This window comes from Bombina bombina, chromosome 6, assembly GCF_027579735.1.
Source record: "Bombina bombina isolate aBomBom1 chromosome 6, aBomBom1.pri, whole genome shotgun sequence".
NCBI lineage: Eukaryota > Metazoa > Chordata > Amphibia > Anura > Bombinatoridae > Bombina > Bombina bombina.
The window spans coordinates 761,840,829-761,855,664 of record NC_069504.1 but is presented as its reverse complement, the minus strand read 5'-3'; the positions used below and the strand labels follow the sequence as shown (position 1 = coordinate 761,855,664).

The window sequence follows — 14,836 nt, the reverse complement described above, 5'->3', positions numbered from 1 at the left end:
AAGTGAATATCAGGAAGCTTAGCAATCTTTCTGTGAAATAAAACAGAAAGAGCAGAGGTGTGTCCCTTCAAGGAACTTGCAGACAAACCCCTATCCAGACCATCCTGAAGAAACTGTAAAATTCTAGGAATTCTAAAAGAATGCCAGGAGAATTTATGAGAAGAACACCATGAAATATAAGTCTTCCAAACTCAATAAATCTTTCTAGAAACAGATTTACAAGCATGTAACATAGTATTAATCACTGAGTCAGAGAAACCTCTATGACTAAGCACTAGGCATTCAATTTCCATACCTTCAAATTTAATGATTTGAGATCCTGATGAAAAAAACAGACCTTGAGACAGAAGGTCTGGCCTTAATGGAAGTGGCCAAGGTTGGCAACTGGACATCCGAACGAGAACCGCATACCAAAACCTGTGAGGCCATGCTGGAGCCACCAGCAACACAAACGATTGTTCCATGATGATCTTGGAAATCACTCTTGGAAGAAGAACCAGAGGTGGGAAGATATAAGCAGGTTGGTAACACCAAGGAACTGCTAACGCATCAACCGCTTCCGCCTGAGGATCCCTGGACCTGAACAGGTACCTGGGTAGTTTCTTGTTTAGAAGAGAAGCCATCAGATCTATTTCTGGAAGACCCCACATCTGAACAATCTGAGAAAACACATCTGGATGGAGCGACCACTCCTCCGGATGTTAAGTCTGACGGCAGAGATAATCCGCTTCCCAATTGTCTATACCTGGGACATGATCCGCAGAAATTAGACAGGAGCTGGATTCCGCCCAAGCAAGTATCCGAGTTACTTCTTTTATTGCTTGGGGACTGTGAGTCCCACCTTGATGATTGGCATATGCCACAGTTGTGATATTGTCTGTCTGAAAACAAATAAATGCTTCTCTCTTCAACAGAGGCCAAATCTGAAGAGCTCTGAAAATAGCACGGAGTTCTAAAATATTGATTGGTAACCTCGCCTCTTGAGGTTTCCAAACCCCTTGTGCTGTTAAGAGATCCCCAGACAGCTCCCCAACCTGAAAAACTTGCATCTGTTGTGATCACAGTCCAGGTTGGACGAACAAAAGAGGCCCCTTGAACTATACGATGGTGATCTAACCACCCAGTCAGAGAGAGTCGAACATTGGGATTTAAGGATATTAATTGTGATATTTTTGTATAATCCCTGCACCATTGGCTCAGCATACAAAGCTGGAGAGGTCTCATATGAAAACAAACAAAGGGGATTGCGTCCGATGGTGCAGTCATAAGACCTAAAACTTCCATGCACATAGCTACTGAAAGGAATGATTGAGACTGAAGGCTCCGACAAGCTGAAACCAATCTTATTCGTCTCTTGTCTGTTAGAGACAGAGTCATGGACACTGAATCTGGAAACTTAAAAAGGTGAGATTGTCTGAGGAATCAAGGAAATGTTTGGTAAATTGATCCTCCAACCATGTCTTTGAAGAAACAACACTTTTTTTGTGTGAGATTCTGCACAATGTAAAGCCTGAGATAGTACCAAGATATCGTCCAAATAAGGAAACACCGCAATTCCCGTTCTCTGATTACAGAGAGTAGGGCACCGAGAACCTTTGAAAAGATTCTTGGAGCTGTCGCTAGGCCAAATGGAAGAGCAACAAATTGGTAATGCTTGTCTAGAAAAGAGAATCTCAGATACTGATAAATGATCTGGATGAATCGGAATATGAAGATATGAAGTCTGTAAGTCTATTGTGGAAATATAATGTTCTTGCTGAACAAAAGGCAGAATAGGCCTTAGTGTCACCATTTTGAAAGTTGGTACTCTCACATAACTAATCAGAATGTTCAGATCCAGAACTGGCCTGAATTAATTTTCTTTGTTTGGGACAATGAATAGATTTGAAATAAACCCCAGACCCTGTTCCTGAAACGGAACTGGTATGATTACCCCTGAAAGCTACAGGTCTGAAACACACTTCAGAAAAGTCTGAGCCTTTACTGGATTTGCTGGGATGCGTGAGAAAAAAAAATCTTCTCACAGGTGGTCATACTCTGAATCCGATTCTATACCCTTGAGAAACCATACTCTGAATCCATTGATTTTGGACAGAATCTGCCCAAATGTTTTGGAATGAGGGCTGCACCTTCATGCAGACTTAGGAGCTGGCTTTGGTTTCTTAAACGGTTTGAATTTACTCCAACTTGAAGGTTTCCAATTGGAACCAGATTCTTTGGGTGAAGGATTAGATTTCTGTTCCTTATTTTGTCGAAAGGAACGAAAATGGTTAGAAGCTTTAGATTTACCCTTCGGTCTTTTATCCTGAGGCAAAAAAACTCCCTTACCCCCAGTGAGAGTTGAAATAATTTAATCCAACTGAGAACCAAATAACTTATTACCTTGGAAAGAAAGAGATAGTAATCTAGACTTAGATACCATGTCAGCATTCCAATATTTGAGCCACAAAGCTCTTCTAGCTAAAATAGCTAAAGACATAGATTTAACATCAATTTTGATGATATAAAAAATAGCATCACAGATACAATTATTAGCATGTTGAAGCAAGTGAACAATGCAAGACAAATCAGGATCTGTTTCCTGTTGCGCTAGACTCTCCAACCAAAAGGTTGATGCTGCTGCAACATCAGCCATAGAAATGGCGGGCCTGAGAAGATAGCCAGAATATAAATAAGCTTTCCTTAGATAAGATTCAAGTTTCCGATATAAAGGGTCTTTAAAAGAAGTACTATCTTTCATAGGAATAGTAGTACGTTTAGCAAGAGTAGAAATAGCCCCATCAACTTTTGGGATCTTTTCCCTAAACTACAAGGATACGATTTTTTAAACCTTGAAGAAGGGATAAAAGAAGTACCAGGTCTATTCCATTCCTTAGAAATTATATCAGAAATAGCATCAGGAACTGGAAAAACCTCTGGAGTAACCACAGGCGGTTTATAAACAGAATTTAAACGTTTACTAGTTTTAATATCAAGAGGACAAGTTTCCTCAATATCCAAAGTAATCAACACCTCTTAACAGGAAACAAATATACTCCATTTTAAATAAATAAGTAGATTTGTCAGTGTCAATATCTGAGGAAGGATCTTCTGAATCAGATAGATAATCATCAGAGGAGGATAATTCAGTATCTTGTCGGTCATTCGAAATTTCATCAATTGTATGAGAAGTTTTAAAAGACATTTTACGTTGATTAGAAGGCGGGATTGCAGACAAAGCCTTCTGAATTGTATCAGCAATAAAATCCATTATATTCACAGGTATATCATCCACATTAGATGTTGAAGGAACAACAGGCATAGTAGTATTACTGATGGATACATTCTCTGCATGTAAAAGCTCATCATGAGAACTATTACATACCACAGCTGGAGATATAATATCCACAAATTTACAACAAATGCACTTAGCTTTGGTAGAATTGTTATCAGGCATCAGGGTTCCAACAGTGGTTTCTAAGACAGGATGAGATTGAGACATCTTGCAAAATGTAAGAGAAAAAAACAACATAAATCAAAATTATCAATTTCCTTATATGGCATTTTCAGGAAATGGGAAAAAAAATGCAAACAGCATTGCCCTCTGACATAAAAAGGCAAGAGGCATATAGGAATGGGGTTTTAAATAATGAAATGGCACTAACAACATCCGGAAATGACACTTGCGTCATTAACAACGCAACCTTGTGCAAGGATCTCTGCGTCAACTAAGACAACGGAAATGACGAATTTGCGTCATCGGATGTACCTTTGCGCCAAAAAAACATAATTTATGCTTACCTGATAAATTTATTTCTCTTGTAAGATGTATCGAGTCCACGGATTCATCCTTACTTGTGGGATATTCTCCTCCCCTACAGGAAGTGGCAGAGAGAGCACCCACAGCAGAGCTGCCTATATAGCTCCCCCCCTTAGCTCCACCCCCGTCATTCGACCGAAGACTAGGAAGAAAAAGGAGAAACTATAGGGTGCAGTGGTGACAAAGTTTAAAAATAAAAATATATATATATAAGCCTGTCTTAATAAACAGGGCGGGCCATGGACTTGATACATCACAAGAGAAATACATTTATCAGGTAAGCATAAATTATGTTTTCTCTTGTAAGATGCATCGAGTCCACGGATTCATCCTTACTTGTGGGATACCAATACCAAAGCTTTAGGATACGGATGAAGGGAGGGACAAGACAGGGACCTTAAACGGAAGGCACCACTGCTTGTAGAACCTCTCTCCCAAAAATAGCCTCCGAAGAAGCAAAAGTATCAAATTTGTAAAATTTGGAAAAAGTATGAAACTAAGACCAAGTCGCCGCATTACAAATCTGTTTAACAAAAGCCTCATTTTTAAAAGCCATGTGGAAGCCACAGCTCTAGTAGAATGAGCAGTAATTCTTTCAGGAGACTGTTGGCCAGCAGTCTCATAAGCCAAACAGATGATGCTTTTCAGCCAAAAGGAAAGAGGTAAGAGTAGCCTTGTGACCTCTCCGCTTACCAGAATAAACAACAAACAATGAAGATGTTTGACGGAAATCTTTAGTTGCTTGTAAATAGAACTTTAAAGCACGAACCACATCAAGATTGTGCAACAGACGTTCCTTCTTTGAAGAAGGATTAGGACACAGTGAAGGAACAACAATCTCTTGATTGATATTCTTATAAGAAACAACCTTAGGAAGAAACCCAGGTTTGGTACGCAAAACCACCTTATCTGCATGGAAAATAAGATAAGGGGAATCACACTGTAAAGCATATAGCTCAGAAACACTTCGAGCCGAAGAGATAGCTACTAAAAACAAAACTTTCCAAGATAGAAGCTTAATATCCATGGAATGCATAGGTTCAAAAGGAAACCCTTGGAGAACTTTAAGAACTAAATTTAGGCTCCATGGCGGAGCAACAGGTTTAAATACAGGCTTGATTCTGACCAAAGCCTGACTAAATGCTTGAACGTCTGTCCTTATAAGGAACTAGCTGATAATCCCTTCTCCAAACCATCTTGGAGAAAAGACAATATTCTAGGAATCCTAATCTTACTCCACGAGTAACCTTTGGATTCACACCAATAAAGATATTTGCGCCAAATCTTATGATAGATCTTCCTGGTAACAGGCTTTCTAGCCTGAATCAGGGTATCAATGACCGACTCAGAGAAACCACGCTTTGATAGAATCAGGCGTTCAATCTCCAAGCAGTCAGATGCAGAGAAATTAGATTTGGATGCGTGAACAGACCTTGGATTAGAAGGTCCTGCCTCATTGGCAGAGTCCATGGTAGAACCGAGGACATGTCCACTAGGTCTGCATACCAAGTCCTGCGTGGCCACGCAGGTGCTATCAGAATCACCGAAGCTCTCTCCTGCTTTATTTTGGCAAACAGACGTAGAAGGAGAGGAAATACATAGGCCAGATTGAAGGACCAAGGCACTGCTAGAGCATCTATCAGTACCGCCTTGGGATCCCGGGACCTGGACCTGTAACGAGAAAGTTTGGCATTCTGACGGGACGCCATCAGATCCAATTCTGGTGTGCCCCATAGCTGAATCAGCTGGGCAAATACCTCCGGATGGAGTTCCCACTCCCCCAGATGAAAAGTCTAACGACTTAGGAAATCCGCCTCCCAGTTCTCTACTCCTGGGATGTGGATTGCTGAGAGATGGCAAGAGTGATCCTCTGCCCATCTGATTATTTTGGTTACCTCCATCATCACTAGAGAACGCCTTGTTCCTCCTTGATGATTGATATAAGATAGTCGTGATGTTGTCAGACTGAAACCTGATGAGGCCACGCCTGAAGCGCATTGAATATCGCTCTCAGTTCTAGAATATTTATCGGGAGAAGAGATTCCTCCCGAGACCATAAGCCCTGTGCTTTAAGGGAGTTCCAGACTGCATCCCAGCCTAGCAGGTTGGTATCTGTCGTTACAATGAGCCACTCTGGCCTGCGGAAACACATTCCCTGAGACAGGTGGTCCTGAGACAACCACCAGAGAAGAGAATCTTTGGTCTCCTGGCCCAGATGCAGTTGAGGAGACAAATCTTCATAATCCCCATTCCACTGTTTGAGCATGCATAGATGTAGTGGTCTGAGGTGTAGGCGGGCAAAAGGAACTATGTCCATTGCCGCTACCATGAGTCCGATTACCTCCATATACTGAGCCACTGATGGCCAAGGAATGGAATGAATAGCTCGGTAAGTGGTTAAGAGCTTTGATTTTCTGACCGCCATCAGAAATATTTTCATTTCTACCGAGACTATCAGAGTCCCTAGGAAGGAAACTCTTATAAGAGGGAAGAGAGAACTCTTTTTTTATGTTCACCGTCCACCCGTGAGATCTCAGAAAAGCCAACACAATGTCCGTGTGAGACTTGGATAGCTGGAAAGTTGACGCCTGAAATAAGATGTCGTAAGATCTAGATAAGGCGCCACTGCTATGCCCCGTGGTCGTAGAACCGCCAGAAGGGACCCTAGCACACCTGTGAAAATTCTGTGAATAGGGATGTGTAGATACGCATCCTTTAAGTCCACGGTGGTCATATATCGACCCTCCTGGATCAGAGGTAGAATAGACCGAATAGTCTCCATCTTGAATGATGGAACTTTGAGGAACTAGTTTAGAATGTTGAGATCCAAGATTGATCTGAAAGTTCCCTCTTTTTTGGAAACCACAAACAGGTTTGAGTAAAAACCTAGCCCCTGTTCCTCTTTTGGGACTGGGCGGATCACCCCCATGGTATGTAGGTCTTCTACACAGAACGCCTCTCTCTTTGTCTGTTTATAGACAATCGCGAAATGTGAAAAGTCCCCCTTGGAAGAGAGCCTTTGAATTCCAAAAAATATCCCTGGGACACAATTTCTAAAACCCAGGGATCGTGAACATCTCTTGCCCAAGCCTGAGCGAAGAGAGAGAGTCTGCCCCCTACTAGATCCGGTCCTGGATCAGGGGCTACCCCTTCATGCTGTCTTATAGGCAGCTGCAGGCTTCTTGGCCTGTTTACCCTTGTTCCAAGCCTGGTTAGGTCTCCAGACTGACTTGGACTGGGCAAAATTCCCCTCTTGCTTTGCAGCAGAGGAAGCTGAAGCAGGACCACTCTTGAAATTCCAAGGAACGAAAATAATTTTGTTTGGTCCTCATCTTATTTGATCTATCCTGAGGGAGGGCATGACCTTTCTCTCCAGTGATATCTGAAATAATCTCTTTCAGTTCAGGCCCGAATAGGGTCTTTCCTTTGAAAGGGATGTTCAAAAGTTTAGTTTTAGATGACATCAGCAGACCAGGATTTAAGCCATAACGCCCTGCGTGCAAAAATGGCAAAACCTGAATTCTTTGCCGCTAATTTAGCCAGTTGAAAAGCGGCATCTGTAATAAAAGAATTAGCCAATTTAAGGGCCTTAATTCTGTCCAAAATTTCTTCTAATGGAGTCTCCATCTGAAGAGCCTCTTCTAAAGCCTTAAACCAGAAAGCAGCTGCAGTAGTTGCAGGAACAATGCACGCAATAGGTTGAAGAAGAAAACTTTGATGAACAAAAATTCTAATTTTTTATCCACAGGATCTTTGAAAGCACAACTGACTTCAATAGGTATAGTTGTATGCTTAGACAGAGTAGAAATAGCTCCCTCCACCTTAGGAACTGTCTGCCACGAGTCCCGCATGGTGTCAGATATGGGAAACATTTTATTAAAAACAGGAGGGGGAGTGAACGGAATACCTGTTCTATCCCACTCCTTAGCAATAATATTCACAATCCTCTTAGGGACTGGAAAAAAAACATCAGTGTAAACAGGAACCTCTAAGTATTTATCCATCTTACACAATTTCTCTGGGACCACTATAGGGTCACAATCATCTAGAGCCGCTAATACCTCCCTGAGCAATAAGCAGAGGTGTTCAAGCTTAAATTTAAAGGCCGTCATATCAGAATCTGTCTGAGGAAGCGTCTTTCCAGAATCAGAAATTTCTCCCTCAGATAACAAATCCTGTTACTGGTTGTGACACTTGGGGAGAGCTAGATGCTAAACCCTCATTTACTTCTGACTGAGAATCATCTATTGCTCTATTTTTAAGTGCTAATATATGTTCTTTATAGTTTATGGACATATCAGTACAATTGGGACACATTCTAAGAGGGGGTACCACAATGGCTTCCAAACATATTGAACAAGGATTTTCCTTGGTGTCAGACATGTTAAACAGGCTAGTAATGTAACAAGCAAGCTTGGAAAACCCTGTAATGAAAGTAAATAACACTTAGAAATAAAACTGTACTGTGCCTTTAAGAGAAAAAAAGCTGCACAAATTCTGCAAAACAGTGTAAAAAAGCAGTAAACATAACAAAATTTTTACAGTACTATCATATAGCCTTAGTAACTTTGTACAGCTATGCAAATAAACAATTAACCCCTTAATGGCAAAACCGGATTGAAAAAACATCAAAACCAGTAAAAAAAGACTTTCAGCACTTTGCCACAGTTCTGCTGTGGCTCCTACCTGCCCTTCAGAACAATTTGTGGAGAAAAAAAAACATAATTTATGTAAGAACTTACCTGATAAATTCATTTCTTTCATATTAGCAAGAGTCCATGAGCTAGTGACGTATGGGATATACATTCCTACCAGGAGGGGCAAAGTTTCCCAAACCTCAAAATGCCTATAAATACACCCCTCACCACACCCACAAATCAGTTTAACGAATAGCCAAGAAGTGGGGTGATAAGAAAAAAGTGCGAAAGCATAAAAAATAAGGAATTGGAATAATTGTGCTTTATACAAAAAAATCATAACCACCACAAAAAAAGGGTGGGCCTCATGGACTCTTGCTAATATGAAAGAAATGAATTTATCAGGTAAGTTCTTACATAAATTATGTTTTCTTTCATGTAATTAGCAAGAGTCCATGAGCTAGTGACGTATGGGATAATGACTACCCAAGATGTGGATCTTTCCACGCAAGAGTCACTAGAGAGGGAGGGATAAAATAAAGACAGCCAATTCCTGCTGAAAATAATCCACACCCAAAATAAAGTTTAAATGAAAACATAAGCAGAAGATTCAAACTGAAACAGCTGCCTGAAGTACTTTTCTACCAAAAACTGCTTCAGAAGAAGAAAACACATCAAAATGGTAGAATTTAGTAAAAGTATGCAAAGAAGACCAACTTTGCAAATCTGATCAACCGAAGCTTCATTCCTAAACGCCCAGGAAGTAGAAACTGACTTAGTCGAATGAGCTGTAATCCTCTGAGGCGGAGTTTTACCCAACTCAACATAGGCATGATGAATTAAAGATTTCAACCAAGATGCCAAAGAAATGGCAGCAGCTTTCTGGCCTTTTCTAGAACCGGAAAAGATGACAAATAGCCTAGAAGTCTTTCGGAAATTCTTAGTAGCTTCAACATAATATTTCAAAGCTCTAACAACATCCAAAGAATGCAATGATTTCTCCTTAGAATTCTTAGGATTAGGGCATAATGAAGGAACTACAATTTCTCTACTAATGTTGTTGGAATTCACAACCTTAGGTAAAAATTCAAAAGACGTTCGCAACACTGCCTTATCCTGATGAAAAATCAGCAAAGGAGACTCACAAGAAAGAGCAGACAATTCAGAGACTCTTCTGGCAGAAGAGATGGCCAAAAGGAACAAAACTTTCCAAGAAAGTAATTTAATGTCCAATGAATGCATAGGTTCAAACGGAGGAGCTTGAAGAGCCCCCAGAACCAAATTCAAACTCCAAGGAGGAGAAATTGACTTAATGACAGGTTTTATACGAACCAAGGCTTGTACAAAACAATGAATATCAGGAAGATTAGCAATCTTTCTGTGAAAAAGAACAGAAAGAGCAGAGATTTGACCTTTCAAGGAACTTGCGGACAAACCTTTATCCAAACCATCCTGAAGAAACTGTAAAATTCTCGGAATTCTAAAAGAATGCCAGGAAAAATGATGAGAAAGACACCAAGAAATATAAGTCTTCCAGACTCTATAATATATCTCTCTAGATACAGATTTACGAGCCTGTAACATAGTATTAATCACAGAGTCAGAGAAACCTCTTTGACCAAGAATCAAGCGTTCAATCTCCATACCTTTAAATTTAAGGATTTGAGATCCTGATGGAAAAAAAGACCTTGCGACAGAAGGTCTGGTCTTAACGGAAGAGTCCACGGTTGGCAAGAGGCCATCCGGACAAGATCCGCATACCAAAACCTGTGAGGCCATGCTGGAGCTACCAGCAGAACAAACTAGCATTCCTTCAGAATCTTGGAGATTACTCTTGGAAGAAGAACTAGAGGCGGAAAGATATAGGCAGGATGATACTTCCAAGGAAGTGATAATGCATCCACTGCCTCCGCCTGAGGATCCCGGGATCTGGACAGATACCTGGGAAGTTTCTTGTTTAGATGAGAAGCCATCAGATCTATTTCTGGAAGTTCCCACATTTGAACAATCTGAAGAAATACCTCTGGGTGAAGAGACCATTCGCCCGGATGCAACGTTTGGCGACTGAGATAATCCGCTTCCCAATCGTCTATTCCTGGAATATGAACCGCAGAAATTAGACAGGAGCTGGATTCCGCCCAAACCAGAATTCGAGATACTTCTTTCATAGCCAGAGGACTGTGAGTCCCTCCTTGATGATTGATGTATGCCACAGTTGTGACATTGTCTGTCTGAAAACAAATGAACGATTCTCTCTTCAGAAGAGGCCAAGACTGAAGAGCTCTGAAAATTGCACGGAGTTCCAAAATATTGATCGGTAATCTCACCTCCTGAGATTCCCAAACCCCTTGTAATGTCAGAGACCCCCACACAGCTCCCCAACCTGTAAGACTTGCATCTGTTGAAATTACAGTCCAGGTCGGAAGAACAAAAAGAAGCCCCCTGAACTAAACGATGGTGATCTGTCCACCACGTCAGAGAGTGTCGTACAATCGGTTTTAAAGATATTAATTGAGATATCTTTGTGTAATCCCTGCACCATTGGTTCAGCATACAGAGCTGAAGAGGTCGCATGTGAAAACGAGCAAAGGGGATCGCGTCCGATGCAGCAGTCATAAGACCTAGAATTTCCATGCATAAGGGCTACCGAAGGGAATGATTGTGACTGAAGGTTTCGACAAGCTGAAATCAATTTTAGACGTCTCTTGTCTGTCAAAGACAGAGTCATGGACACTGAATCTATCTGGAAACCCAAAAAGGTTACCCTTGTCTGAGGAATCAATGAACTTTTTAGTGAATTGATCCTCCAACCATGATTTTGAAGAAACAACAAAAGTCGATTCGTATGAAATTCTGCTAAATGTGAAGACTGAGCAAGTACCAAGATATCGTCCAAATAAGGAAATACCACAATACCCTGTTCTCTGATTACATATAGAAGGGCACCGAGAACTTTTGTAAAAATTCTTGGAGCTGTTGCTAGGCCAAACGGCAGAGCCACAAACTGGTAATGCTTGTCTAGGAAAGAGAATCTCAGAAACTGATAGTGTGCTGGATGAATCGGAATATGCAGATATGCATCCTGTAAATCTATTGTAGACATATAATGCCCTTGCTGAACAAAAGGCAGGATAGTCCTTACAGTTACCATTTTGAATGTTGGTATCCTTACATAACGATTCAATATTTTTAGATCCAGAACTGGTCTGAAGGAATTCTCCTTCTTTGGTACAATGAAGAGATTCGAATAAAACCCCAGCCCCTGTTCTAGAACTGGAACTGGCATAATTACTCCAGCCAACTCTAGATCTGAAACACATTTCAGAAATGCTTGAGCTTTCGCTGGGTTTACTGGGACACGGGAAAGAAAGAATCTCTTTGCAGGAGGTCTTATCTTGAAACCAATTCTGTACCCTTCTGAAATAATGTTCTGAATCCAAAGATTGTGAACAGAATTGATCCAAATTTCTTTGAAAAAACGTAATCTGCCCCCTACCAGCTGAGCTGGAATGAGGGCCGCACCTTCACGTGGACTTAGAAGCTGGCTTTGCTTTTCTAGAAGGCTTGGATTTATTCCAGACTGGAGATGGTTTCCAAACTGAAACTGCTCCTGAGGATGAAGGATCAGGCTTTTGTTCTTTGTTGAAACGAAAGGAACGAAAACGATTATTAGCCCTGTTTTTACCCTTAGATTTTTTATCCTGTGGTAAAAAAGTTCCTTTCCCACCAGTAACAGTTGAGATAATAGAATCCAACTGAGAACCAAATAATTTATTACCCTGGAAAGAAAGGGAAAGTAGAGTCGATTTAGAAGACATATCAGCATTCCAAGTTTTAAGCCATAAAGCTCTTCTAGCTAAAATAGCTAGAGACATAAACCTGACAACTCTGATAATATCAAAAATGGCATCACAGATAAAATTATTAGCATGTTGAAGAAGAAGAATAATGTTATGAGAATCATGATCTGTTACTTGTTGCGCTAAAGTTTCCAACCAAAAAGTTGAAGCTGCAGCAACATCCGCCAAAGATATAGCAGGTCTAAGAAGATTACCTGAACACAAATAAGCTTTTCTTAGAAAGGATTCAATTTTCCTATCTAAAGGATCCTTAAAGGAAGTACCATCTGCCGTAGGAATAGTAGTATGTTTAGCAAGGGTAGAGATAGCCCCATCAACTTTAGGGATTTTGTCCCAAAACTCTAAACTGTCAGACGGCACAGGATATAATTGCTTAAAATGTTTAGAAGGAAGGAGTAAATGAATTACCCAATTTATTCCATTCCCTGGAAATTACTTCAGAAATAGCACCAGGAACAGGAAAAACTTCTGGAATAACTACAGGAGATTTAAAGACCTTGTCTAAACGTTTAGATTTAGTATCAAGAGGACCAGAATCCTCAATTTCTAATGCAATTAGGACTTCTTTAAGTAAAGAACGAATAAATTCCATTTTAAATAAATATGAAGATTTATCAGCATCAACCTCTGAAACAGAATCCTCTGAACCAGAAAAATCATTAGAATCAGAATGATGATGTTCATTTAAAAATTCATCTGGATAAAGAGAAGTTTTAAAAGACTTTTTATGTTTACTAGAAGGAGGAATAACAGACATAGCCTTCTTAATAGATTCAGAAACAAAATCTCTTATGTTATCAGGAACACTCTGAACATTAGATGTTGATGGAACTGCAACAGGTAATGGTATTTTACTAAAGGAAATAATTTCTGCATTAACAAGTTTGTCATGACATTTAATACAAACAACAGCTGGAGGAACAGCTACCAAAAGTTTACAGCAGATACACTTAGCTTTGGTAGTTCCAGCACCAGGCAGCGATTTTCCTGAAGTATCTTCTGGCTCAGATGCAACATGAGACATCTTGCAATATGTAAGAGAAAAAACAACATATAAAGCAAAATTGATCAAATTCCTTAAATGACAGTTTCAGGAATGGGAAAAAATGCCAAAGAACAAGCTTCTAGCAACCAGAAGCAATGAAAAATGAGACTTAAATAATGTGGAGACAAAAGCGACGCCCATATTTTTTTAGCGCCAAATAAGACGCCCACATTATTTGGCGCCTAAATGCTTTTGGCGCCAAAAATGCCGCCACATTTAGAACTTTATAAAAAAAAGCGCCCAACCATAGCTTAGAGTGTCACAGAAAATAAGACTTACTTACCCCAGGACACTCGTCTACATGTTGTAGAAAGCCAAACCAGTAATGAAACGAAAATCAGCAGAGGTAATGGTATATATATAAGAGTATATCGTCGATCTGAAAAGGGAGGTAAGAGATGAATCTCTACGACCGATAACAGAGAACCTATGAAATAGACCCCGTAGAAGGAGATCATTGCATTCAAATAGGCAATACTCTCCTCACATTCCTCTGACATTCACTGCACGCTGAGAGGAAAACCGGGCTCCAACCTGTTGCGGAGTGCATATCAACGTAGAATCTAGCACAAACTTACTTCACCACCTCCATAGGAGGCAAAGTTTGTAAAACTGATTTGTGGGTGTGGTGAGGGGTGTATTTATAGGCATTTTGAGGTTTGGGAAACTTTGCCCCTCCTGGTAGGAATGTATATCCCATACGTCACTAGCTCATGGACTCTTGCTAATTACATGAAAGAAACTTCTTTTACAGCCCTCAAACACGGCAGGAACCTCTGGAGAAGCAGAAGTCTCAGAGGAAAAGAAAGAAACTGCACAACTGAGGCACGAAAATAGGCCCCTTCCACCTCACTCAATGTTTTGAGGCCTAACAGACAAACACTAGAGTGTCTCTAAATTAACCATGTGGGTTAGAAAACTCAAAAACAAGCCACAATGACCCCTTTAGTCCCTTCAAAAAAACGTTATAATTGCATCATTCACTGAATAGACAAAAATGTTTTTACCAAACAGTGTCACCAGTAAGTAATGAGCCCTTCATGCAAGCTGAAATTCCTATCCAAGTGTCTGAATGCAGCTTACCCTTCCCTCATGGGGATATTGCCAGCCTTTCTAGAAATAACAGTCTGTCTAGTAAAATATAGACTGAACATACCTCATATGCAGCTTAGCATGCAAACTGTTCCCCCAACTGAAGTTTTCCTGTACTCTTCAGCCCTTGTCAGAACAGCAGTGGATCTTAGTTACAAAATGCTAAGATCATCATCCTCCTTGCAGAAATCTTCATCCCTTTTCTGCCAGAGAGTAAATAGTACACACCGGTACCATTTAAAAATAAACTTTTGCTTGAGAAAACAGAATTTATGCTTACCTGATAAATTACTTTCTCCAACGGTGTGTCCGGTCCACGGCGTCATCCTTACTTGTGGGATATTCTCTTCCCCAACAGGAAATGGCAAAGAGTCCCAGCAAAGCTGGTCACATGATCCCTCCT

The 14,836-nt window shown here is 40.5% G+C and overlaps 1 protein-coding gene across 1 annotated transcript in view; it reads right to left on the bottom strand.

Annotated features, from left to right (window-relative positions):
* ASH2L (ASH2 like, histone lysine methyltransferase complex subunit) overlaps positions 1–14,836 on the bottom strand; it is a 579,627-nt gene that overhangs the window by 389,028 nt on the left and 175,763 nt on the right. Inside the window, exon 8 of the mRNA XM_053719418.1 lies at positions 9,578–9,605. Within this exon, the coding sequence (XP_053575393.1) occupies positions 9,578–9,605 (28 nt within the window). The remainder of the gene's footprint in view (positions 1–9,577; positions 9,606–14,836) is intronic.